Raw genomic sequence first — 26731 nt, 5'->3', positions numbered from 1 at the left:
GCCACCATGCCCAGCTAATTTTTTGTATTTTTAGTAGAGACGGGGTTTCACCATGTTGACCAGGATGGTCTCGATCTCTTGACCTTGTGATCCACCCGCCTCAGCTTCCCAAAGTGCTGGGATTACGGGCGTGAGCCACCGCACTGCACCCGGCCTTCAAATTCCTTTTCTAAGGAAAAGTTTTCTGGCTTGAGGTAACTGGGTTAAAAGATGGAAACATTTTTGTTTTCCTGAGTCTCAGTAGGTTTTGTCACTTCCTCCCGCCTACCCAGCTAGACGTGTGCTGGAGGTGAATGCCCGTTTCACAGTATCTTTGCCAGCATTGAGGTGTATTATTTTTTAAAATTTTTGATGCATGTTATTGGCTGTAGCCTTTGGCCAAGTCTGTCCTCATAGGCTGTGTCCTGCTGTCTGCCCGTGGGATGATGAGTGTGATGAGGTCCCCATGAGCTGTCTTTCATACTCACGACAGCCAACCCAGCTGGAGCTTCCAGAAGGCTGTCGAGGGCCGGCGTCTGGCATGGAGGTCACCTACCGAGTGCGCCTCCACATGCTTTCCTGCCCATGTAAGGCCAAGGCCACCAGGACCGTGCACCTGGGAAAAACGCTCAATCTCTCCGGTTCTGCCTACAACGTGACTGTCATCTCCTGGAACCGATTTGGTCCTGGCCCGAACCAGACGTGGCACATTCCTGCTGACACCCACACAGGTGCCTCCTCTGGGTGGGGAGGGTGGCATGAGGGCCCCTCAGAGCTGAGCACCTACTCTGAGCCTCAGCTAGACCAGAATGAGATGAGTGAGGCGGGAAATATTAAGGGAGTGCCTAATTTTAGGGGTATGTCAAAAATTCAGTAGTGGGCTGAGTGCGGTGGCTCACAACTGTAATCCCAGCACTTTGGGAGGCCAAGGTGGGAGGCTCACCCAAGATCAGGAGTTCAAGGCCAGTCTGGCCAACATGGTGAAACCTGGTCTTTACTAAAAATACAAAAATTAGCCAGGCATGGTGGCGCGTGCCTGTAATCCCAGCTACTCAGGAGGCTGAGGCAGGAGAATTGCTTGAACCCGGGAGCCGTAGGTTGTGGTCAGCTGAGACTGTGCCACTGCACTTCAGCCTGGGCAACAAAAGTGAAACGCTGTCTCAAAAGAAAAAAAAAAATTCAGTAATCAGGATCCATAATGCAGTTTTGTTTGTTTGTTTGTTTTTAAGAGACAGGGCTTAGCTATGTTACCCAGGCTGGCCTTGAACCTCTGGGCTCAAGCAATCTTTCTCCCTCAGCTTCCCGAATAGCTGGGGGTACAGACATGTGCCATCATGCCTGGATATCATGTAATATTGAAAAAAAAAAAAAAGAAAAAGAAAACTAGTTGACCCACTGCACTCCACCCTGGGTAACAGAATGAGACCCTGTCTCTTAAAAAACTTTTTTTTGAGAGAGAGAGTCTTGCCCTGTCGCCAGGCACCAGGCTGGAATGCAGTGGCACGATCTCGGCCCACTGTATCCTCCGCCTCCCGAGTTCAAGCAATTCTCCTGCCTCAGCCTCCTGAGTAGCTGGGACTACAGGCACGCACCACCATGTCCAGCTAATTTTTGTATTTTAGTAGAGTTGGGGTTTCACTATGCTGGCCAGGATAGTCTCGATTTCTTGACCTCGTGATCTGCCCGCTTTGGCCTCCCAAAGTGCTGGGATTACAGGCCACTGAATCCCATTGAATATTTGAGCCACTGTGCCCGGCTTAAAAATCTTTTTAAAAGAATTAGCCAGACCTGGTGGTGCACACTAGTAGTCCCAGCTACTTGGGAGGCTGAGGTGGGAGGATGGCTTGAATGAGGGAGGCAGAGATTGCAGTGAACCAAGATCGCGCCACTGTACTCCAGCCTGGTGATAGAGCTACATTCTGACTCAATTAAAAAAAAAAAAAAAAAAGAGGCTAGAGGTAACCCTGTCTTTATTTAAGATCTTTTTTCTTTTTTTCTTGTGATGGAGTCTCACTCTGTCAGGCTAGAGTGCCATGGCACGATCTCAGCTCACTGCCACCTCCACCTCCCAGGTTCAGGCAGTTCTCCTGCCTCAGCCTCCCAAGTAGCCAGGACTACATGCGTGACCATGACCGGCTCGTTTTGCATTTTTGGTAGAGATAGTGTTTCACCATGTTGGCCGGGCTGGTCTCGAACTCCTGACCTCAAGTGATTCATCTGCCTTGGCCTCCCAAAGTGTTGGGATTATAGGTGTGCACCACCATACCCGGTCTAATTTTTCTGTTTTTAGTAGAGATGGGGATTTCACCATGTTGGCCAGGCTGATCTCAAACTCCTGACCGCAGGTGATCCACCCACCTTGGCCTCCCAAAGTGCTGGGATTACAGGTGTGAGCCACCGTGCCCAGCCTACTATTATTACTATTTTTGAGCTAGGTTCTCAGTCTGTTAGCAGACGGGAGTGCAATGGTGCAATCATGGTTCACTGCGGCTTTGAACTCCGAGGCCCAAGAGATCCTCCCACCTCAGCCTCCCGAGTAGCTGGGACTACAGGCATGTACCCCCACACCTAGTTAATTTTTTATTTTTATTTTTGTAGAGACAGGGGTCTCCCTGTGTTGGCCAGGCTGGTCTGGAACTCCTGGGTGCAAGCCGTCCACCCACCTCCGCTTCCCAAAATGCTGGGATTACAGGCTTGAGCCACCGCGCCCACCCTGGTCCCCTATGATAGTGAAGTGGTGCCCATACGCTCTCAGCCTTCGCCTGGCACATGCAGTCTGCACTCCACAAACGGCGGTTGCTATTTACAGAACTGCCAGCAGTACCCGTCTCTCTGACATTTGTGCAGATGCCCTGGCGAGAGGGCGTGGGAGAGATCTGCCCAGGGACCGAGTGGGCGTGTGCTCCTGCTTCTGAGTCTGGCATGAAACCATCCGTGGGGCCGGTCAGGCCAGGGAGGCCTGGTCTTGTATCATCACACTCTCCGCCCAGGCGAGGCGAGCGGGTGGGCGGCCAGGTATCTGCCGCCGCCGGAGATGCTCGCCAGGCTGGAGGTGGGCGTAACGGCAGTACAGGAAGCCCTCACAGTGAATATCCTGGCACAGAGACAGCAGTTAGGCTGGAGGAGGACTCAGCTCATTCAAACACCATCTGCTGACTGGGTGTGGTGGCTCACGCCTGTAATCCCAGAACTTTAGGAAGCCAAGGCAGGTGGATCACTGGAGTTCAGGAGTTCAAGACCAGCCTGGGCAACACAGTGAAACCCGGTCTCCACCAAAATAGAAAAACAAAATTAACCTGTAGTCCCAGCTACTCAGGAGGCTGAGGCAGGAGAATTGTTGGAACCAAGGAGGTGGGGGTTGCAGTGAGCTGAGATCGTGCCGCTGTGCTCTAGCCTGGGCGACAGAGCAAGACTCCATCTCCAAAGAAAAAGGAAAAAAAACAGGCTGGGTGTGGTGGCTCATGCCTGTAATCCCAGCACTTTGGGAGGCCGAGGAGGGTGGATCATGAGGTCAGGAGTTCAAGACCAGCCCGGCCAAGATTGTGAAACCCCATCTCTACCCAAACTACAAAAATTAGCTGGGCCTGATGGCAGGTGCCTGTAATCCCAGTTACTCAGGAGGCTGAGACAGGAGAATCACTTGAACCTGGGTAGCAGAGGTTTCAGTGAGCCGAGATCACGCCACTGCACTCCAGCCTGGGCCACAGAGCGAGACTCCATCTGAAAAAAAGAAAGAAAAAACAAAAAAAAAAACCCCACCATCTGCCACCCACTTTGTGCCTCGTCCCCAGGGAACCTCCAGTGCAGGCAAACAGCCAAATACAGGCACCCCTAGCCCTGCAGGGTCAGAGTATAGACGAGCGCGTGAGAGAGAGAGGCTGCAGCTGGGGAGAGGGGCGGCCACTGTCTCCATAGGTCCCTCCCATCTCCCTCCAGAACCAGTGGCTCTGAACATCAGCATTGGAACCAATGGGACCACCATGTACTGGCCAGCCCAGGCTCGCAGCATGACCTACTGCATTGAGTGGCAGCCTGTGGGCCAGGATAGGAGCCTCGCCACCTGCAACCTGACTGCACCGCAAGACCCGGATCTGGCTGGAATGGGTACAGCGCCCGCCTCTGCCTCTGCGCCCTCCCTTTTAGCTCCTGGTGGGTTCAGACCTGCAAGGAAAGCACCTAGCAGGTGTCTAAGGCCCAGAGAGGTGTTGTTGCTTACTTGAGGTCACACAGAGGTAGGGACAGGGTGAGGTTTGGAACCTTTCACCCATGTGGGTCTGGAAACTCCTGCTGGCATCCTGGGCTCAGGTCCAGGCAGGTCTCACACCTGTAGGTAATGAATTTCACGTCCTTGCTGTTCAAAGAAAGTCATTAAGAGGGGGAAGTAAAAGAAAAAAAATGAATCTCACACGCTAGGGTGTTGGTTAAATATTCAGTAGCACCAAGGAAGGTGGCAGTTCGAGAGATGCTGGTGGCAAATTAATGAGGAGTCTTTAGGGAAAGGGGGACTGTGAGGCTCCGGTGGCCTCTCACTCTCCTGCTTCCTGCCCTGGGCCTGGCGGAGTCCTCGGAAGCCTCAATGCCAGCCTGTTTCTTGAGAAATTCAGAGCCTGAGGAGACGCTGGACACAGAACCCCTGGCCCTGTGACTGGGTGCAGTGGCTCACACCTCTAAACCCAGCACTTTGGGAGGCTGAGGCAGGCAGATCACCTGATGTCAGGAGTTCAAGACCAGCCTGTCCAACATGGAGAAACCCTGTCTCTACTAAAAATACAAAAAGTAGCCAGGCATGGTGGCGTGTGCCTGTAATCCCAGCTATTCGGGAGGCTGAGGCAGGAGAATCGCTTGAACCTGGGAGGCGGAGGTTGCAGTGAGCTGAGATTGTACCACTGCACTCCAGCCTGGGTGACAGAGCAAGACTCTGTCTCAAAAAAAAAAAAAGAACTCCTGGTTCCATGGACTAAGGGCTGGGTTAGAGGGGGATGGGGATGGGTTAGGGGCATTGCACAGGGAAGAGATCCTGGAGGAGGGGATACTGGTGCAAGGGCTTTGAAGCATGAGTAGGAGTTTTCTGGGGGGTTCCTGGCAGGTGGCACAGCCAGTGCAAAGGTGCAGAGATGGGAACATAATCTACTGAATGGCTTGACCTTTATTTATTCTTCCAGCAACCTACAGCTGGAGTCGAGAGTTTGGGGCAATGGAGCAGGAAAAGTGTTACTACATTACCATCTTGGCCTCTGCGCACCCAGAGAAGCTCACCTTGTGGTCTACGGTTCTGTCTGCCTACCACTTTGGAGGCAATGGTAAGCAGCCCAGACCTACGGGTTTACACTTTTGCTTTCTTTTTAAATAATTTTTAAAAATAGAGGCCGGGTGTGGTGGCTCACGCCTGTTATCCCAGCACTTTGGGAGGCTGAGGCGGGTGGATCACCTGAGGTCAAGAGTTCGAAACCAGCCTGGCCAACATGGCGAAACCCCGTCTCTACTAAAAATACGAAAATTAGCCAGGTGTGGTGGCACGTGCCTGTAATACCAGCTATTAGGGAGGCTGAGGTAGGAGAATCACTTGAACCCGGGAGGCAGAGGTTGCAGTGAGCCGAGATCGCGCCACTGCACTCCAGCCTGGGCGACAGAGCAAGACTTCATCTCAAAATAAATAAATAAAATGAAATAGAGACAGGGTCTCGCTGTGTTGCCCAAGTTGGTCTTAAACTCCTGGACTAACGCAATCTTCCCACCTCGGCCTCCCAAAGTGCTGGGATTACAGGCTTGAGCCCCCGCGCCCACCCATCTGGCACCTACTGCACATCAGGCCGGACACGTGGAGGTCAGGACGGCAAAGACATTCCGAGTGGGATTGTTCATATTTTTCTTTTTTCGGAGACAGCGTCTTGCTCTGTTGCCCAGGCTGGAAAGCAGTGGTGCAATCATAGCTCACTGTAGCCTCAAACTCCTGGTATCAAGTCATCTTCCCACCTTGGCCTCCTGAGTAGTTAGGACTACAGGCACATGCCACCATGGTTGGCGAATATTTTTCTTTCTGTAGAGACAGGGTCTCGCTATGTTGCCCAGGCTGGTCTTAAACTCCTGGCGATCCACCAGCCTCGACCTCCCGCAGTGCTGGGATTAGAGGGGTGAGCGACTCTGTCGGGCTTAACAGCATCATCCATTTTTTTTTGAGATGGAGCCTCGGCCTGATGCCCAGGCTGGATGCGATGGCGTGATCTCAGCTCGCTGCAACCTCCGCCTCCTGGGTTCAAGCGATTCTCCTGCCTCAGCCTCCCGAGTAGCTGGGATTACGGAAGCCCGCTACCATGCCTGGCTAATTTTTTATATCTTTAGTAGAGATGGGTTTTCACCACATTGGTAGGCTGGTCTTGAACTCCTGACCTCATGATCCACCCGACTTGGCCTCCCAAAGTGCTGGGATGACAGGCGTTGAGCCCCCGCGCCCGGCCTCCACCAGCACCTTGGTGCTGACTGTGACAATGGTACCGGTTGCAGCCTCAGCGGCTGGGACGCCACCCCACGTCTCGGTGAAGAATCACAGCTCGGACTCGGTGTCTGTGGACTGGGCACCATCTCTGCTGAGCACCTGTCCCGGCGTCCTGAAGGAGTATGTCGTCCGCTGCCGAGATGAAGACAGAAAGCAGGTGTCAGGTATGTGAGGCAATGCAGGCCTGGCTGGGGGAGGAAGGAGGGATCCTGGCCTGAGGTCTCCTTTGCTGTGTGACCCTGGGCACCTTACCGACTGACCCTCTTTGGGCCTTGGTTATCTTACCCTTAAAACAAGAGAATTGGACTTGAGGGTCTTTTTTTTTTTTTTATTCTAAATTTATAGACAGGGACTCGCTCTGTGCCAGGCTGGACTGCAGTGATGGCATCATAGCTCACTGCAGCCTCAGCCTCCTGGGCTCAAGCGATCCTCCCACCTCAGCCTCCCTAATAGCTGGAAGCACAGGTGCACACCGCTATGCACAGTTAGTGTTCTGTTTTCTGTAGAAACAAGGGCTTGCTATATTGCCTGGGCTGGGTTGTTTTTGTTTTGTTTTGCATGTGCCTTTTTTTGAGAGGGAGTCTGGCTCTGGCACCCAGGCTGGAGTGCAGTGGCACAATCTCAGGTACTGCAACCTCCGCCTCCTGGGTTCAAGCAATTCTTCTGTCTCAGCCTCCCAAGCAGCTGGGATTACAGAACCCACCACCATGCCCAGCTAGTTTTTGTATTTTTAGTAGAGACGGGGTTTCACCATGTTGACCAGGCTGGTCTTGAACTCTTGACCTCAGGCGATCCACCCACCTTGGCTTCCCAAAGTGCTGGGATTACGGGCGTGAGCCACTGAGCCCAGCTGAACTCGAGGGTCTTGATCACCCCTTGCAGAGCCTGGAGAAGGCTGGGTGGGCACCAGCCAAGTGCTTATGATGTGTTGGGTCTGTCCCTGGGAGGCAGCCTCTCACATGTAGTAGCAGCTCACCTCCCATCAAGCAGGGATGACTGTCTCCGTTCCACAGATGAGGAAACCGAGGCTTGGAGACGGGATCTGATAGGGGGTTTAGCTGGGAGGGTTCTCGGCTTTGCCCGGGAAAGAGTCTACAGGCAAGTCAGTGGGGTTAGACAGAAACTTTTACTGAAGTGGCCATGTGCAGCAGCAGCAGAAGTCCTGCCCCTTGTCCTATTTACACCCGCTTTTAATTATATGCAAATGAAGGGGCGGTTTATGCAGAAATAGCTAGGATGAGGGTGGTAACTTCCGAGTGTGGGTTCATTGCCATGGACGGGGGTGGTAATTTCCGGGTGTTGCCATGGCAGTGATAAACCGACGTGGCACACTGGTGGCTGCGTCTTACGGAAAGCCCCGGACCTGTTTTAGCTGGTCCTTGATTCCGTCCTGTGTCCCAGACCCACCTCCAGAGTCCAATCCCGCCTCCAACCTCAGATCCACCTGCCCAAAGATCAAACAAGTCGGTCAGCCGCGGTGGCTCATGCCTGTAATCCCAGCACTTTGGGAGGCCGAGGCGGGCGGATCACTTGAGGCCAGGAGTTCAAGACCAGCCTGGCCATCATGGTGAAACCCCATGTCTATTAAAAATACAAAAAATTAGCTGTGAGTGGTTGTGGGTGCCTGTAACCCCAGCTACTGCAGAGGCTGAGGCATGAGAATCGCGTGAACCCGGGAGGCAGAGTTTGGAATGAGCCGAGGTTGAGCCACTGCACTCCAGCCTGGGCAACAGGGTGAGACTCCATCTCAAAAAAAAAAAAATCTTGAGATGAATGGGCGCATTAAGAGAAGAGATCTTGGCCGTCGCGGTGACTCATGCCTGTAATCCCAGCACTTTGGGAGGCTGAGGTGGGCGGATCACCTGAAGGCGGGAGTTCACCAGCCAGACCAACAAGGTGAAACCTCATCTGTACTAAAGGTACAAAACTAGCTGGGTGTGGCGGCCGGCACCTGTAATCCCAGCTACTCGGGAGGCCGAGGCAGGAGAACAGCTTAAACTAGGGAGAAGGAGTTTGCGGTGAGCCGAGATCGCGCCACTGCACTCCAGCCTGAGCAACAAGTGCAAGACTCCATCTCAAAAAAAAAAAAAGACAGAGAGAGAGAAGAGATTTTAGCAAAATGCCCACGAACCCGCGCCCCGCCCCCACGGCCTGGCCTCTGAGGAGTAAACCGGTCCCAGGACTCAGGGCTGCCTCCTCCACTGCAGAGCAGCACGTGCAGCCCACAGAGACCCAAGTTACCCTCCGCGGCCTGCGGGCTGGTGTGGCCTACACAGTGCAGGTGCGAGCAGACACCGTGTGGCTGAGGGGGGCCTGGAGCCAGCCCCAGCGCTTCAGTATCGGTGAGTGGAGGGAGCGGGGCCCAGTTAGCACCCAGCAGGCACTGCACTGCGCTTCCCCTAATGATCTTAGCAGCCCTGCCCTCACCCTCATCCCCCCCCATGACTCCCTACTGCCCTCAGGAGAAAGTAGCAGCTCAACCTGCTCCCACTGCCTTTTCTCACAGCTTCCTCTTACACTCCAGGGGCCTTGCCCATGCCGGCCTTTCCCTCCCTCCTGCCTGGAATGCTTGTTTTCCCCACTGTCAAACTCCTATTCATCCTTCAAAACCCAGCTCAAACGCTCCCTCCTCCAGCAAGCCTTCTCTGCCTCCTTCTGGCCACGCTCTCATCTACAACTGTTCCTCCTCCCTGGTTTGACACCCCAGGGTTGGGGGTAGATGTGTCAAGGCATCTGGGGGCTCTTGGGGAGGGGAAAGGTACAGGGATCTATTCATTGAGCGACAAGTAAACGAATGTCTCTCTCAATGCAAAAATGAGGAGGACACAGGCAAAGCCCAGTGAGGGGCTCATGCCTGTAGTCCCAGCACTTTGGGAGGCTGAGGCTGGAGGATTGCTTGAGCCCAGGAGTTCAAGACCAGCCTGGACAACATGGTGAGACCCCATCTCTACAAAAAGTATTTTAAAAAATAGCGGGGTGTGGTGGCACACACCTGCAGTCTCAGCTACTCAGGAGGCTGAGGTGGGAGGATGGCTTGAGCCCAGGAGTTCAAGGTTGCAGTGAGCTGTGACCGAACCACTGCACTCTGGCCTGGGCGGCAGAGCAAGACTGTCTCAAAAAACAAATAGAAGAAAAAGAGAAGAAAGAAGAAGAAGAGGAAGAGGAAGAGAAGAAGAAGAGAAGGAGGAAGGGGAGGGGGAGGAGGGGGGAGGGAGAGGGGAGAGGAGGAGGAAGAGGAAGAGGAGGGAGGGGGGAAGGAGGTGGGGGGAGGGGGAGGAAGGGGAGAGAGGAGGTGGGGGATGGGGAGGAGAAGGAGAAGGAGGGGAAGAAGTAGGAGGGGGAGGGGGACAACACAGGCCCTGTTGTCTGGGGTCCATGGTCATAAGAGATTCCGAGATCAAATGATCCCTGTTCACGCCATGGTGTCCTTTCAGTTCCAAGAGAACCACCTAGATCCCAGAGAACGAAAGGGTCAGGGCTGGCGTGTGGCAGCAGGCCTGGGTCCAGGGGCAGCCGCGTGTGCCCCACATGCAGGCTCCTGGAATTACAGAGCCTTCTTTTTTTTTTTTAGACAGATTTTTGCTCTTGTCACCCAGGCTGGAGTGCAGTGGCACAATCTTGGCTCATTGCAACCTCCGCCTCCTGGGTTCAAGCAATTCTCCTGTCTCAGCCTCCCAAGTAGCTGGAACTACAGGTGTGTGCCACCATGCCTGGCTAATTTTTGTATTTTTAGTAGCGACAGGTTTCTTTTTCTTTTTTTCTTTTTCTTTTTTCACCTGGGATCAGGTGGGCTAAGGCCAAAAAGGGCATTAGCCTGGATTTCATCATATGGGTTCAGGCTGGTCTTGAACTCCTGACCTCAGGTCATCGGCCCGCCTCAGCCTCCCAAAGTGCTGGGATTATAGGCATAAGTCACCGTGACCGGCCTGGAATTAGAGTCTCAAACACTTCCTGCATGACAGCTACCGGGCAGGTGGGTTCCGAGGCCCCCCACTGAGAAGCCCATGGCATGCGTGCCAGGGTCAGCAGCAAGTTCATGGAGAAACCGGGCCCTCCAGCTCCCTCCCTGAGCAAGAGGCAGGAAGTGCCCCTCTGCCAACCTACACTCTCCCACCCCAGAAATTCAGGGTTCTGATTGGCTCATCTTCTTCGCCTCCCTGGGGAGCTTCCTGAGCATCCTTCTGGTGGGCGTCCTTGGCTACCTCGGCCTGAACAGGTAACTGACACCTTCTCCCACCGTTACCATAGCGATGATGATGATGCCAGGCAGGGGAGCCCCAAAGTGGAGCTTATCCCACTGACAGGAAAGAATTCAAGGGCAAGCCACAGGCAGGAGAAAACAGCTTTACTGATGCAGTGGTTACAGATCCGTGGCTGTCTCTGCAGAGCGGGGCTTCCCTGGAGGCAGAGAGTAGCCACTGAGAGCAGTTTTGCAGCCAAATTTATACTCACTTTGTTTTTTTTTTTTTTGAGACGGAGTTTCGCTCGTTACCCAGGCTGGAGTGCAATGGCGCGATCTCGGCTCACCGCAACCTCCGCCTCCTGGGTTCAGGCAATTCTGCTGCCTCAGCCTCCTGAGTAGCTGGGACTACAGGCATGCGCCACCATGTCCAGCTAATTTTTTGTATTTTTAGTAGAGATGGGGTTTCACCATGTTGACCAGGATGGTCTCGATCTCTTGACCTCATGATCCACCCGCCTCGGCCTCCCAAAGTGCTGGGATTACAGGTGTGAGCCACCGTGCCCGGCCCCTATACTCACTTTTAATTGGATGCAGATTAAGGGGGCAGTTTATGCAAAATTTCTTTTTTTTTTATTTTTTGAGGGAGAGTTTCACTCTATCTCCCAGGCTGGAGTGCAGTGGCACGATCTCGGCTCACTGCAACCTCCCCCTCCTGGGTTCAAGCAATTCTCCTGTCTCAGCCTCCCAAGTAGCTGGAACTACAGGTGTGTGCCTCCACACCCAGCATTTTTTTTTTTGTATTTTAGTAGAGATAGTGTTTCACCATGTTGGCCAGGCTAGCGTTGAACTCCTGACCTCAGGTGATCCTGTGCAGAAATTTCTAGGGAAGAGGTAGTAACTTTTGGGTCTTTGGGTCATTGCCATGGAAAGGGGTGGTGACACTGGTGGGCATGTCTGATTGAAAGCTGCTTTCAAGCCAGGTGTGGCGGCTCACACCTGTAATCCCAGCACTTTGCGAGGCTGAGGTGGCCAGGAATTGGAGACCAGCCTGGCCAACATGGCAAAACCTGTCTCTACTAAAAATACAAAAATTAGCCAGGGGTGGTGGCAGGCATTTGTAATCCCAGCTACTTGGGAGGCTGAGGCAGGGGAATTGCTTGAACCCGGGAGGCAGAGGTTGCAGTGAGCTGAGATCTCGCCGCTGCACTCCAGCGTGGGCAACAGAGCGAGACTCCATCTCTGAAAAAAAAAAAAAAAAAAAAAAAAGGAAGCACAGTTTCCTCTGACCGGCCGCCTTTCCTCCCCAGAGCCGCACGGCACCTGTGCCCACCCCTGCCCACACCCTGTGCCAGCTCTGCCATTGAGTTTACTGGAGGGAAGGAGGTAAGGACTCTTTTTCTAATTCTTAATTTTTTTTTATTGGGTGCACACTCTAGGCCAGGGTCCCGAATTAGCCCATTTTATTCTCCCCCAATCCGTCGAGGTGAGGACTCCAAAACCAGTGCTCTAAACCCCTTCCCATTTTGAAGACAGGCAAGCAGAGGTCCATTTCCTGGCGCTAGAAACAAAACTCAGCGTCTTCATTATAAAGCACACTTGATGGAAAAATCCCAAGGGAGTGGGCTTCAGATACGGCTGAATCCAGCAACTGGGGTCTGTCTCGGAGCTGCCCCTTTAGGGTTCGCCCCCAGCCAGGCTGAGCCTTCTCTGATTGGAAGCAGAGTGTCCATTCTTCCCATAAACAGGAGCAAAAGTCTCAGGGCCATCACTGATTGGCCCAGTTGGGGTCACATGCCCTTTCCTGAGCCTATGGCTGGAACCAGAGAGGAAAAGATCGGCGGCTGGGTCAGGGTCACATGACCATTGCTATTGCTGAGGTGGGGTCGCTGCACTGCCAGCCACACCATCTGGGAAAAGAGAGGGGAGCTGGACGTGGTGGCTCACGCCTGTAATCCCAGCACTTTGGGAGGCTGAGGCGGGTGGATCATGAGGTCAAGAGATCCAGACCAGCCTGGCCAAGATGGTGAAAGCCCGTCTCTACTATAAATACAAAAACTAGCTGGGCGTGGTGGCGCGTGCCTGTAATTCCGGCTACTCGGGAGGCTGAGGCAGGAGAATCGCTTGAGCCCAGGAGGCAGAGGTTGCAGGGAGCTTAGATCGCGCCAGTGCACTCCAGCCTGGGTAACAGAGTGAGACTCAGTCTCAAAAAAAAAAAAAATTTTCCTAAAGAAAGCTGGGAGTGCCCTGAAGAGGTGCTGAATGGGGGTCACCGAGGCAGAGTCAAGCCTCAAATCAGTCTCAGGATATATATATATATATATATATATATATATTTTTTTTTGAGATAGGGTCTTGCTCTGTCTCCCAGCCTGGAGTGCAGTGGCGCCATCTCTGCTCGCTGCCAACCTCTGCCTCCCAGGTTCAAGCAATTTTCCTGCCTCAGCCTCCCAAGTAGCTGGGACTACAGGTGCCCCACCAAGCTCACCTAACTTTTGTATTTTTAGTAGAGATGTGGTTGGCCATGTTCGCTAGGCTGGTCTCAAACTGCTGACCTCAAGTGATCCCACACATGCCTCAGCCCCCCAAAGCGCTGGGATGACAGGTGTGAGCCTCTGCCCCCGTCCAGGTCCCAGGATTTTAGAGAATTTACCAGCAGCGACCTGGTCCATTCCGTCCTGCTGTGAATGGGAAGTAGAGGTCTGCTCACATCCCCGGCCCTCCCCCTCCCTCTGCAGACTTGGCAGTGGATCAACCCAGTGGACTTCCAGGAAGAGGCATCCTTGCAGGAGGCCCTGGTGGTGGAGCTGTCCTGGGACAAAGGCGAGGGCACTGAACCTCCTGAGAAGACAGAGCAACCTGAGGGTGCCCCTGAGCTGGCCCTGGATGCAGAGCTATCCTTGGAGGATGGCGGCAGGTGTAAGGCCAAGGTCCTGGGGCTCAGTGAGCCGGATGGTCAGGGGTGCAACCCTGCCCAGGTGGGGGCTAGACACCCATCGCTCCTGGGAGATCCAGGCCTGGAGGCCTGAGGGAGAAACGGGAATGTCCCCTTGGTCTTACAGACAGGAAGAGCGACTATCTCAATCACGACGACTGGTTATTAAGCGCTCATGGCATACCCAGCCCATTCCATCCACTCGTGATTCCCACCAAATCCCCAGTCAACTCTTGCAAGGAACCATGGTGGTTCTATTTCACAGATGTGATCCCCGAGGCTCCAAGAGGGTGAGTGACTCACCTGAGGCTACACAGCACCCACAGGAGTCCTGTTTGGACTCAGATAACCGGGAGCTCCTCCAGGCTCCAGTGCACCTGCCTCCTGTCTGTACCGCACCTGTCGTCAGGCATCCAGCGGGGGCAGCCCTACAAGCTGCCATGAAATGAAGCGGCTGCACCCTGCTGGATCTGGCGTCCGTGGGGCAGGAGCGGGCCCTGCCATGGACCTGCTCTGGAGCAGAATAGACTGGGAATGGGGGCAAAGCGGGCCGAGATGAATCCCGGGAGCACTGGATGGGGAGTCTGGATTCAAGGGCTCCCTGCAGCATTGTGGGTCTTGGAGCTTGGAGGATCCAGGGATATGGGAGAAGGGGCTGTAACACTGTGGGGAAGATGATGATCCTCCCACCCCAACCCACCCCCTATAAAATGGGGGTGATGATAATGAGCTTACAGAGCTGTTCAGAATCACCCTAAATGAGCCTCCTCTTGGGTGTTATTTCCCAATTGAAGCTTGAATGTCCTGCTCAAAATCTCCAAATAGGAGCCTGGGAATTCATTCATTCATTCCACATTTATTAATCTCTTCTTTCTGGGCCTCCCCCAGGAGCACCTAATCTTGGGGAGACAAAGCCAGATGAGATCTCGGAACCCTGCTGAGTTAGGACTGAGCAGGGGAAGAGAGGGCCTGGGGAGTGGAGCAGCCTGGCCCTCCCAAATAGGAGCTCTTTCCTCCTCCCACCCAGCAAGTCACAGGGGCAGGACCTTTGCCCCACTTACACACCCCGAGTCCTCCCCCGTCCTGCTCACACCACCCCACCTCGCCCGCATCCTGCAGCCGCCGCCACCTGATCTCCACTGTGGTCTGAGCCGGAATGTTGGGGGGGCTCCTGAAACCCCACCCCGGCCCCCGCGATTAGCAGGTGGTCGCAGATTCCCCTCACGGCCAGCAGGTGGCAGCAGCGGCTCGCGTCTCCCCTGCCCGGCCCGCCCCGCCGCCTCCTACCGCGTTTGCTAAACAGACTTTTCCGGTTTCAGACAGAGGAGCGGAATCAAGGGCCAGAACGACTGAATTTCCTGGCAAAAAAGGATGAGGCCTCTTGGGGAGAAACCCCAGGCAGCCAATAGGGCCAGGAGGCCAGAGGCCCAGGCCCCGCCCCTTTGGTGGTGGGGAGCTTTGGTTTCCCAGTCGATGCATCTAGATGGGGAAACAGAGGCCTGGGCCCCGGTGCCCCAGCCACACGGTGGCAGCTCAGAGTGCTGCAAAAGCCACCTCCCCTCTCCGGATCTGCCGCCTCCCAGCTTCTGCTTAAGCCGTTCCCTCCAGCAGGCATGCCCGTCCCTTGAGCGCTTATCCTCCCTATTTAATTACATTTATTTATTTATTTACTGAGATGAAGTCTCGCTCTTGTTGCCCAGGCTGGAGTGTAATGGCGCGATCTCGGCTATGCAACCATTACTCCACCTCCTGGGATCCAGTGATCCCCCAGCCTCAGCCTCAAGCTCAAGCCACCATGCCCAGCTAATTTTTTTTGTATTTTTAGTAGAGTCGGGATTTCACCATGTTGATCGGGATGGTCTCCATCTCTTGACCTCATGATCCGCCCGCCTCGGCCTCCCAAAGTGCTGGGATTACAGGAGTGAGCCACTGTGCCCGGCTTCAGTTTCCTGATTTGATGAAGCCACTTGGAGTCAAATGCCCCTAGAAAATGACCAACAGGAGGTTCTCTGGTCCTCTGCTTGCCCGTCTATAAAACTGGAAGGGATTTGGAGTCCTTATCTCAATGGGCTCAGCAAGTTTGCTTAGCAGAGCCCTGGCCTGATACTTACTGAGCAACTACTATGCAACCATTACTCCAGGGCTCCTAGAGCAGCCATGACTCAGCTTCTCGCAGCCGCTCCAGGGGTCAGGGCTGTGTTAACCCCCATTTCACAGCTCAGTTTCATTCATTCATTTAAGAAGTCAGCGTCGGGTGTGGTGGCTCACACCTATAATCCCAGCACTTTGGGAGGCCGAGGCGGGTGGATCATGAGGTCAAGAGATCGAGACCATCCTGGTCAACATGGTGAAACCCCGTCTCTACTAAAAATACAAAAATTAGCTGGGCACGGTGGCGCGTGCCTGTAATCCCAGCTACTCAGGAGGCTGAGGCAGGAGAACTGCCTGAACCCAGGAGGCGGAGGTTGCGGTGAGCCGAGATCACGCCATTGCACTCCAGCCTGGGTAACAAGAGCGAAACTCGATCTCGAAAGAAAAAAAAATACAAATTTATCAAGGCACAGTGGCACACGCCTATAGTCCCAGTTACTCAGGAGGCTGAGTCAGAAGAATCGCTCGAACCCAGGAGGCGGAGGTTGCTGTGAGCCAAGATTGTGCCACTGCACTCCAGCCTGGGTGACAGAGTGAGACTTTGTCTCAAAAAAAAAAAAAAAAATTAAAAAAATATTTTAAAGTAGAGGCAGAGTCTGGCTGTTGTGCAAGCTGGTCTTGAACTCCTGAGCTCAAGCGATCCTCCTGTCTCAGCCTCTCAAAGTGCTGAGATTACCGGCAAGAGCCACTGAGCCTAGTTTTATTCTTTTTTTTTTTTTTTTTTTTGATGTGACCTCACTCTTTCTCCCAGGAGGCTGGAGTGCAGTGGCATGATCTTGGCTCACCACAACCTTCGCCTCCTGGGTTCAAGTGATTCTTCTGCCTCAGCCTCCCGAGCAGCTGGAACTGCAGGCACCTGCCAGCACGCACTGCTGAGTTTTGTATTTTTGCTAGGGATGAGGTTTCACCATGTTGGCCAGGCTGGTCTTGAACTCCTGACCTCAGGTGATCTGCCCACCTCGGCCTCTCAAAGTGCTGGGATGACAGGCGTGAGCCGCTGCACCCGGCCATTCCTCCTTTTTAAAGATACATTCACACACCATACAAGTCACCCTCTTAAGGTGTACAGTTGAGACTGGGTGTGGTGACTCATGCTTGAAATCTCACCGTTTCCAGAGGCCGAGGCAGGAGGACCGCTTGAGCCCAGGAGGTTGAGGCTGCAGTGAACTGTGATTGCACCATTGCACTCCAGCCTGGGTGACAGAGAGAGACCCTGTCTCAAAAAAAGAAAAAAAAAAAAATACAATTTAGTGGTTTTTGTAAAATCACAAGGTTGTGAAACCATCACTCATACCTAATTCTAGAACAGTGTCCTCTCCACAACAAGAAAACCTCATTCCATCAGCAGTCACTCCCCACCTCCCTCCCCCAGCCGCTGGCAGCGACTCATCTGCTCCCTGGCTCTGTGAATTCCCCTGTTCTGGGCATTTCCTATCAATGGAATCATACAATATGTGGCCTTTTTGTCTGTTCTTTGGTGAGAGAAACTCAGGTGGTTTTGAAATCCATCCTCATTACTGCGTGTATCAGGGCTCCATTCTTTTTGATGGCTGAATAGCAGTCCACTGTGTGTCTGTGTCCCTATGTATTTATCCATTCGGCCGTCGATGGACATTTGGGTGTATTCCATTTTCTGGCCTCTGCGGACAGGGCAGCTCTGAGCGTCCGTGTACAAGTTTTGGCGTAAACACCTGTTTTCAGTTCTCTCCGTTGATATCTAGGAGTGGAATCACAGGGCCCTGCGGTGCTTCTGTTTAACTTCTGGGTATTAAGGCGTGAGCCACTGTGCCTTAACAGTGTCTCTTAACAGTGGCCGTTGCAGAAGAAAAGTTACATTTTATGGAGTCGGGTTGATCCATTTTCCTTTGCTGGCTCGTGCTTTGGGTGTGCTACCTAAGAATCCTCCTGATCGTGATAAACCCCTCTGCGGGAACCTCTACCCACCCGCCCCACGCCTCCCCCTCCTTCCCTCCCCCTCCTTCCCCGGGTTGGGGCACCTGTGTCTGGCTCCATCCCAGAATGAACCGGAGGCCTCTATCAATGTTTAATAACGGAACGGAAAGAACCTTGGCGGAGACGGGGAAACTGCGCTCGGCCCCAAGCGCTACGCGTCCCCACAAGCTGTGCCGTGATCACGCAGGGCCCCGCTTTCCAGGTGGGGAAACTGAGGCACAGGAAGATTGGGATGGGGACGCGACCTGCCGGGTGCCAGTGGCCTGGGCCGCGACCGGGCTCCCTCCCCGAGTCCTCCCCCCTCCCAGGCCCCGCCACGCCACGCCCTGGCCTGGAGCTGCTCCTGGCTCTGGTACCGGCCCTGGGCTAACCCTGCCGGCGAACCTGCTCCCCCAGGCAGTTTCTATGGAAACCAAAATACCTAGGAGGAGGGAAAAAAACACCCGCCAGGCGGGCTAGGGGTGGGGGACGGGAAGAGGAGCGGGTTTCTCCTCGGGGTTGGAGACTGGAGGGGCCAGGGGTCACACAGTCAGTCGACAAACGTCTCAAGGACCCAACGAGTCCTGGCTCTGTCTCCAACTAGCTGTGCAGCCAGAGTTTCTCCGAGCCTCAGTTTCCCCATCAGGGCCATTGGGTAGTTAACTCCCCGGGGGGCCTGTGAGAGGTGAGTGGGAGCCAGGTGAAGGAGGTGCCCGATGCTCCAAGATATCATCATCTTTAATAGTATTAAACCTTGGCCGGGCGAGGTGGCTCACGCCTGTAATCCCAGCACTTACGGAGGCCCAGGTGGGCGGATCACAAGGTCAGGAGATCCAGACCGTCCTGGCCAACCTGGTGAGACTCCATCTCTACTAAAAATACAAAAATTAGCTGGGTGTGGTGGTGCATGCCTGTAATCCCAGCTACTTGGGAGGCTGAGGCAGGAGAATCCCTTGAACCAGGGAGTGGGAGGTTGCAGTGAGCCGAGATTGAACGCCACTGCACTCCAGCCTGGCGACAGAGTGAGACTCTGTCTCAAAAACAAACAAATAAATAAATCATATTAACCCTTATGTGCTGGTGTCAGGAGCTCCAGGCAGGGGCTTCTCTGACTGGGTAGGAGGGGCCTCTTCTCCTGGTGGCTGGTCCTGTACCCCTAAACCTCTTTCTTTTTTTTTTAACCAATCAAACAAGCAGCAGTATTTTTATTTAATTTTAGTATTATTTTGACACAGTTTTGCTGTCCTCGCCCAGGCTGGAGTGCAATGACTGGATCTGGGCTCACTGCAACCTCTGCCTCCCGGGTTCAAGCGATTCTCCTGCCTCAGCCTCCCGAGTTGCTGGGATTACAGGTGCCCACGACCACGCCTGGCTAATTTTCATCTTTTTAAATTTTGAGACATTGTCTCTGTCACCCGGGGTGGAGTGCAGTGCTGTGATCATAGCTCGCCGCAGCCTCCTGGGCTCAAGCGATCCTCCTGCCTCAGCCTCCCAAGCAGCTGAGACCACAGGCTTGTGCTCAGGCGTGTCCACAGGCGTGAGACCACACCCAGCTAATTTTTGTAGAAAGCGTGCTCGCTATGCTGCCCGGGCTGGTCTTGAATTCCTGGCCTCAAGCAGTCCTCCCATCTCAGCCTCCCAAAGTGCTGGGATTACAAGTGTGAGCCACTGAGCCCCGGTCCCACCCCAGGCTTCCTCCAACTTCCTTCCTCCCTCTGTCTCTCCCTAGCTCTCATGTCTCACCTCTTCCTGTCTCTCTGTGTCTGTCTCTACTTCTCTGTCTTGCTCTATTTTTTTTTTTTTGAGACTGGGTCTTAGTCTGTCACCCAGGCTGTAGTGCAATGGCGCGATCTCGGCTCACTGCAACCTCTGCCTCCCGGGTTCAAGCGATTCTCCTGCCTCAGCCTCCTGAGTTGCTGAGATTACAGGCATGTGCTATTGCACTGGGCTAATTTTTGTATTTTTAGTAGAGATGGGGTTTCACCATGTTGGTCAGGCTGGTCTTGAACTCCTGACCTCAAGTGATCCACTCTCCTTGGCCTCCCAAAGTGCTGGATTACAGGCATGAGCCATCTGGCCTGGCCTGTCTTGCTCTCTTTGTCTCTTTCTCCCTGTCTCTCTCTCTCTCTTTGCGTATTGTCTTTCTGTCTCTCTCCTTATCTCTTTCTGTGTAATTTTTTTTTTTCCTTTTTGTAGAGATAAGTGTCTCCTGATGTTGCCCAGGCTGGTCTCTAATTCTTGGCCTCCAGTGATCCTCCCACCTCAGCCTCCCAAAATATTTGTGTCATCTTTCTAACTTTGTCTATCTCATTTCTCATCTCTCTCCCTGTGTCTCTGTCTGTCTCATCTCTCTGTCTCACTTCTGTCTCTGTCTTTCCATCTCTGTCTCCCTGTCTCTCCCTTTCTCTCTTGCCCTGTCTCTCTGTGTGTCTCTGTCTCATCTCTCTTTGTCTCTGTTTCACCTGTCTGTCTCTCCCTGTCTATCACTCTGTGTCTCTGTCTCTCACTGCCTCTGTCTCCTTGTTTCTCCGTTTTTTTGTCTCTTTTTTTAATTTTTGGAGGCAGAGTCTCACTCTGTCGCCCAGGCTGGAGTGCAGTGGCGCAATCTCAGCTCACCGCAACCTCCACCTCCCGGGTTCAAGTGATCCTCCTGCCTCAGCCTCCCCAGTAGCGGGGCCTACAGCTCCCCCTTCCGCATCAGGCCCGGCTAATTTTTGTATTTTTGTAGAGGAGAGGTTTCACCATGTTGGCCAGGCTGGCCAGGTGAAACAGAGACAAAGAGAGATGAGACAGAGACACACAGAGAGACAGGGAAAGAGAGAAAGGGAGAGACAGGGAGACAGAGATAGAAAGACAGAGACAGAAGTGAGACAGAGAGATGAGACAGACAGAGACACAGGGAGAATTCCTGACCTCAGGTGATCCACCTGCCCTGGCCTCCCACAGTGCTGTGATTACAGGCGTGAGCCACGGCACCTGGCCTCTGTCTTTTTCTCATCTCTCTCCTTGTCTCTTTCTTTCTGTATCTCTGTCTCATCTCTCCCCATCTCTCCTGTCTGTCTCTCTCTCTGCTTTTCTCTGGATCTCTCTCTGCCTTGCCTCTCCCTGCCTCTGTCTGTCTCTCAACCCAGCCCTAGGCTTCTCCAGGTGGGGCTGTGCCAACTGGGTTAGCAAGGCCTGGCCAGTGTCTGCTGCCCAGACCTTGGACGACCCAGATGCCAGCCTCCCCCACCCTGCCCTACAGGCCCCTGCATCCGGCCCCATGTGAGATTCATCTCCACAGACACATCCCCAGGGACCTCGGGGGCTCCTCACTCGCTGCTTAAAAGACCCAAGCCACATGAGTCCCTCCACAACCCTTAAAGCCCAGCAGCTCAGCATCTACAACCCCCTCCCATTTTAATGCATTTATTTATTTGAGATGGAGTCTCGCTCTGTTGCCCAGGCTGGAGCGCAGTGGCTCCATCTCAGCTCACTGCAACCTCCCCCTCCTGGGTTCAAATGATTCTCCTGCCTCAGCCTCCTGAGTAGCTGGGACTACAGGCACTTGCCACCACACCTGGCTAATTTTTGTATTTCTAGTAGAAACAGGGTTTTACCATGTTGGTCAGGCTGGTCTGAACTCCTGGCCTCAGATGTGAACCACTGTGCCTGGCCCCACTCCCATTTTTAGGTGGGGAAACTGAGGCTTATTCCTGAAGAGTCTGGTGCAGATGCCCCAGCCCCAGTGGCATCACGGTCACCCTGGTCCAGCTGGCAAGCTCTGTGGCTCTCTGGCTGTCCCAGGCCTGCCGTCCCAGGGGCCTGTCCCATAAATGGTCAGTCCAGAAGGTTCCACCCTAGCATACCGGACGGCGGGGCAGCCCACCTCCAGAGCTGGGTTTCCAGCAGACAGTCTGGCAGGAAGCCGGGCCTCTTCCTTGTGGCCTTGGCTGCTGCCTGGTGCAGGTCAGGAGTGGGGACCACAGGTGATGTTTCGGGCGGGGCTTTGGGCTCAGGCTTTTTTTTTTTTTTTTTAGGTATATAAACTATTAACAGAAAAGGCCTACAGACTTACTTATTTTATTTTATTTATTTATTTTTGAGACAGAGTTTCTCTTTTCTTGCCCAGGCTGGCGTGCAATGATCTCGTCTCACCGCAACCTCCGCCTTTTGGGTTCAAGTGATTCTCCTGCCTCAGCCTCCCGAGTAGCTGGGATTACAGGCGCACACCACCATGCCCGGCTAATTTTCTATTTTTCGTAGGGATGAGGTTTCTCTGTGTTGTCAGGCTGGTCTCAAACTCCTGACCTCATGATCTGTCCGCCTCAGCCTCCCAAAGTGCTGGATTACATATGTGAGCCACCGCGCTGGGCCCAGACTTATTTCTTCTTAGACACGCGCATGGTATGGCCATGGTGGCCAGTGGTCTTGGTGTGCTGGCCTCGGTCACGAATGCCCCAGAAGTGACGCAGCCCTCTATGGCCCCAAATCTTCTTCGGTCACTCCAGGTCTTCACGGTGCTTGTTGGCCAGTTAGGACAACTGGCCAGCACCTGGCTGTATTTTGCATCCTTTCCGTCCTTCTATCTGTTCAAGAACCAGTCTGGGGCCGAGCACAGTGGCTCACGCCTGTAATCCCAGCACTTTGGGAGGCCAAGGCAGGTGGATCACGAGGTCAAGAGATCGAGACCATCCTGGTCAACATGGTGAAACCCCGTCTCTATTCAAAATACAAAAAATTAGCTGGGCATGGTCGCGCGTGCCTGTAATCCCAGCTACTCGGGAGGCTGAGGCAGGAGAATTGCCCGAACCCAGGAGGCGGAGGTTGCGGTGAGCCGAGATCACGCCATTGCACTCCAGCCTGGGTAACAAGAGCGAAACTCTGTCTAAAAAAAAAAAACCAGTTTGGGATCTTGGACGGGTGTGGATTCTGCGTAACGGTGATTGCACGGTCCACCGTATCCTCAGTGAGTTCTCCCGCCCCCTGCTGAGGTCCACGTCGGCTTTCCTCAGCACCACCCGAGTGTACCTTCTGTCCACGCCCCCACGGCGGTGATGGTGAAGGCTGTTTTCTGCCGCCCGCTGGTGTTGGTGTTGAGTGCTCATAAAATATGCTGGAACTGGCCGGGCTCCGTGGCTCACGCCTGTAATCCCAGCAGTTTGGGAGGCTGAGGTGGGCGGATCGCGAGGTCAGGAGTTCGAGCCCAGCCTGGGCAACATGGTGAAACGGCGTTTCTACTAAAAATACAAAAATTAGCCGGTGTGGTGGCAGACGCCTGTAATCCCAGCTACTCGGGAGGCTGAGGCAGGAGAATCTCTTGAACCTGGGAGGCGGAGTTTGTAGTGAGACGAGATTGCACCACTGTTCACCAGCCTGGGTGACAGAGCAAGACTCCGTCTCAAAAAAAAAAAAAAAAAAAAGCTGGAACTTTTCAGGGATCACTAGAGACATAGTGGTAGGTTCTGGGGTTCTACGCCAGGCATCAGCTCAGATTTGGGGTCTAGAAGCCCCACACTGCCCTCACCTCTCTGGCTTTTATCACAGGGGTGGAGAATGTGAGGAGGCAGGGACCAGAGCCCTTGGCGTGAGGTTCCCTTCTTCAGGAAGCCCCTGCTTCCTGGATCGCTGAGGTCCCCGAGCCCTGTGTACCTCCCTCCAGCCTAGCCTTGACCCTATGGGACCCGGAATATCTCTATCCAGCCTTGGCCTTCCCAAGCTGGGGGCTTGAGCATCACCCCAAATAAGGCAAGCACCCAGAGGTGTCCAGGAATGAATGAACAACGAATGAACAAATGAATCGTATATAATCTTACGAACTCAGACACATAAGTTCATACAAATGTAAATCTGACTGAGGCTGGTGGCTCAGGGCTGTAATCCCAGCACTTTGGGAGGCCAAGGTGGGCAGATCACTTGAGATCAGGAGTTCGAGACCGGCCTGGCCAACATGGCAAAACCCTGTCTCTACTAAAAATGCAAAAATTAGCCTGGCGTGGTGGCACATGCCTGTAATCTCAGCTACTCTGGAGGTTGAGGTAGGAGAATTGACTGAACATGGGAGGTGGAGGTTGCAGTGAGCTGAGATGGTGCCACTGGCACTGCAGCCTGGACTACAGAGCCAGATTCCATCTCAAAAAATAGGTAAAAAAAAATCAAATAGAGAGATGGAAGGTCAGGTTGCATCAGGAGGAAGCTGGCAGCCCGGATGACTGCGGGGGATCGAGGGCTCCCTCCTGGACCCTGACCACCTCTGAGCACCCCGCCTGTTTCTTCCAACCTCTCTTTTACCGAGATCCCTCTGCTCTCAGAGTCTTGGCTTCCTCCCCTGTGAGACGTGCTCACACCAGAGCCCCTGAATCTTCTTCCTCCAGCCACCCACCACCAAAATTACTCCCACATCCGATCCCTCCTCACGAAGGTCCCTTCTCCCTGGTCCAGACTGTCATCGCTCCTCAGGACCAGCTCAGGCTCCCCTCCGTGGTCTCCTCGCTTCTCCCTTTATCCCCCACAGACGCCTCCACCCTGCTGTCCTGAGTCCGACTCATCCTCCTTCTGTCTAGAACCCTCTGTGGCTCCTGTCTTCCTCAGAGTAAAAGCCAAGGTTCTCCCCTCGACCTCATGGCCCTGATGGGTCTCACTGCACCACTGCCTCGTCCCTTCCCGCCCTGCTTAATCGACTTAGGCCACCTCAGCCTCCTCCAAGCTCCTCCAGTGAGTCAGACAGGCTCCTGCCTCAGGGCCTGTGGAAGGGCTGTGCTTTCCCGGGGACCATCTTCCCAGAGACGCCCATAAGTCTGCCCTGCCTCCTCTGGGTCTCGGTTCAAATATCAGAGTCACCCACACTCTCTCTCCCTCCTCTGCCATCAAGAATTTGTATCTCGTCCAGGCACGGTGTCTCATGCCTGTAATCCCAGCACTTTGGGAGGCCGAGGTGGGCAAATCTCATGAGGTCAGAAGTTCGAGACCAGCCTGGCCAACATAGCGAAACCTCATTTCTACTAAAAATACAAAAATTAACTGCGTGGTGGTGGGCGCTTGAAATCCCCAGCTACCAATCCCAGCTACTTGGGAGGCTGAGGCAGGAGAATTGCTTGATCCCGGGAGGCGGAGGTTGTAGTGAGCTGAGATCGCCCACTGCACTCTAGCCTGGGCAACAGAGCGAGACTCTGTCAAAAAAAAGAATTTGTATCTCATTCATGGTAGTGTCTCCAGCTCCCGTACACAGGTGTGGCTTAATCAGTGCCCATGGATAATCATATGCTGATAAGATCTGTTTTCCCAGATGCCTGCTGTACTTTAGGCCCTGGGCTGGGGTCTGGGGACACAGCTGGGGACAGTTGAGACCAATCTTGCCCTTGTAGGACTCATGGTCTAGGGACAAGGGTGGGACCCGGCAGGCATGAGGCCCCTGACGTGATGCTTCCATAATGTGGAATCAGGTGTTGAAAAGTGCCATGAAGAAAGTAGAATACATGACCAGATGCAGCAGAGGGAGTGTGTTTCCAGATCAGGCAGGCCTGGAGGGCTTCCTGGAAGAGGTGACATTTAGTGGCATTTGGGGCTGAGGCCTGAATGAAGGGAGGAACATACCCCTTTGCAGGAGTTCTGGTGTCCATGTGTTTCTCACTAGTTTACAGATAGGGAAACTGAGGCTCAGAGAGGTGAAGTCACTTGTCCAGCATCCCCAAACCCAAACTCCCCAGCCAGGAGCCTGCAATTCCCTTTCCCCATGGTGCAGAGCAGCCCCGTCACGCCCCAAGCTCCCCTGGGAAGCTAGTCTGCCCTCCTCCCCCTCCCTCTTCTCTCCCTTGCAGCTTTACTGGGGGACTTTCTCACAGGGAGGAAGCAGCGACAGCCGGTTTCTCAAGTAGGTGGCCTAAGCCGCAGACCAGTTTCGGTTTGCAGATAGCTCTGGCTTTGACCGCCCACTGCTGGGCTGAGCAAACCCGTAAGAGGAAATGGGCAGCCCATCTATCAGCTCAGGGTCTGGCTCGTGGGCAGCGGGGCCGGGGGATGGGGTGCACTGGACCCACATTTCCACTTCATCTTTTTCGTTTTTTTTGAGACAGTCTCTCTCCCTGTTGCCCAGGCTGGAGTGCGGTGGTGCGATCTCAGCCTACTGCAGCCTCCTCGCCTCCCGGGTTCAAGCTCACTGCAGCTTCAGCCTCCAAAATAGCTGAGACTACAGGCACATGTTACCACGGTTGGCTAATTTTGTATTTTTAGTAGAGACAGGGTTTCCACCATGTTGCCCAGGCTGGTCTCAAACTCCTGGGCTCAAGTGATCCGTCCACCTCGGCCTCCCAAAGTGCTGGGATTACAGGCGTCAGCCACCGCGCCCGGTCTCCACTTAGTCTTTATTTCTTTCTTTCTTGTTTTTGAGACAGAGTCTCACTTCATCACCCAGGCTGGAGTGCAGTGGCACGATCTTGGCTCACTGCAACTTCTACCTCCCGGGTTCAAGTGATTCTCCTGCCTCAGCCTCCCAAGTAGCTGGGGTTACAGGCACCTGACACCACGCCAGCTAATTTTTGTAGTTTTAGTAGAGACAGGGTTTTGCCATGTTGGCCAGGCTGGTCTCAAACCCCTGACCTCAGGTGATCCACCCACCTCAGCCTCTCAAAGTGCTGGGAAGTAGGCATGAGCCACGGCGCCCGGCCCTTCACTTAGTCTTAACCACTCATCCAATCAACAGCCGACGCGTACTTACGCTTTTCTGTATTCCTGTATTTTACTACTCTTCCAGGGAGTGTATACTAAGCGTTTAGTGTGTGCCAGCGATCCGCTCATTTAAACATCTCCCACCACTGGGCAGAATGAACCCTGGCAATGTCTCCGATTTCAGTCTTCTCCTCTCCAAAACTGGGAGAGAATACATTTCTGTTGTCTGGAGCCCCCCAGGCTGTGCAAATATGCTACATTAGCCCCAGGAAACTTACACAGTCCCCTCTCCAACCTCAAGTAACAACTCCTCTGTCCTCCGGCTGGTCCTCCAGCTCCAAGAGGGTGGTGCCTACCTCCGGCACTCTGGCCGGGAGCAGGAAGGTGTGGGGATTTCTGGAGCACGTGGGTTGTGGAA

At 53.9% G+C, this 26731-nt stretch overlaps 1 protein-coding gene and 1 pseudogene across 6 annotated transcripts in view; one reads left to right on the top strand and one right to left on the bottom strand.

Annotated features, from left to right (window-relative positions):
* IL12RB1 (interleukin 12 receptor subunit beta 1) overlaps positions 1 to 15259 on the top strand; it is a 32280-nt gene extending 17021 nt beyond the window's left edge. For 2 of the 6 annotated variants that reach the window (XM_035285163.3, XM_035285161.3), the window contains exons 11-16: positions 473 to 710; positions 3916 to 4083; positions 5142 to 5279; positions 6481 to 6636; positions 11963 to 12038; positions 13391 to 15259. In XM_035285163.3, the coding sequence (XP_035141054.3) occupies positions 473 to 710; positions 3916 to 4083; positions 5142 to 5279; positions 6481 to 6636; positions 11963 to 12038; positions 13391 to 14036 (1422 nt within the window). In that variant the 3' untranslated portion in view covers positions 14037 to 15259. Of the gene's footprint in view, positions 1 to 472; positions 711 to 3915; positions 4084 to 5141; positions 5280 to 6480; positions 6637 to 8679; positions 8815 to 10591; positions 10689 to 11962; positions 12039 to 13390 lie in introns of all 6 variants that reach the window. The other 4 variants (XM_035285164.3, XM_078361789.1, XM_035285167.3 and 1 more) reach the window with 4 other exon arrangements.
* A 6772-nt stretch (positions 15260 to 22031) lies between these two features.
* LOC100406323 (small ribosomal subunit protein uS13-like) lies at positions 22032 to 23103 on the bottom strand (annotated as a pseudogene).
* Positions 23104 to 26731: the final 3628 nt, after the last annotated feature.

The sequence above is a fragment of the Callithrix jacchus genome, chromosome 22 (genome assembly GCF_049354715.1).
Source record: "Callithrix jacchus isolate 240 chromosome 22, calJac240_pri, whole genome shotgun sequence".
Taxonomy (NCBI): domain Eukaryota; kingdom Metazoa; phylum Chordata; class Mammalia; order Primates; family Cebidae; genus Callithrix; species Callithrix jacchus.
This window is presented reverse-complemented; position numbering and strand designations above follow the sequence as displayed.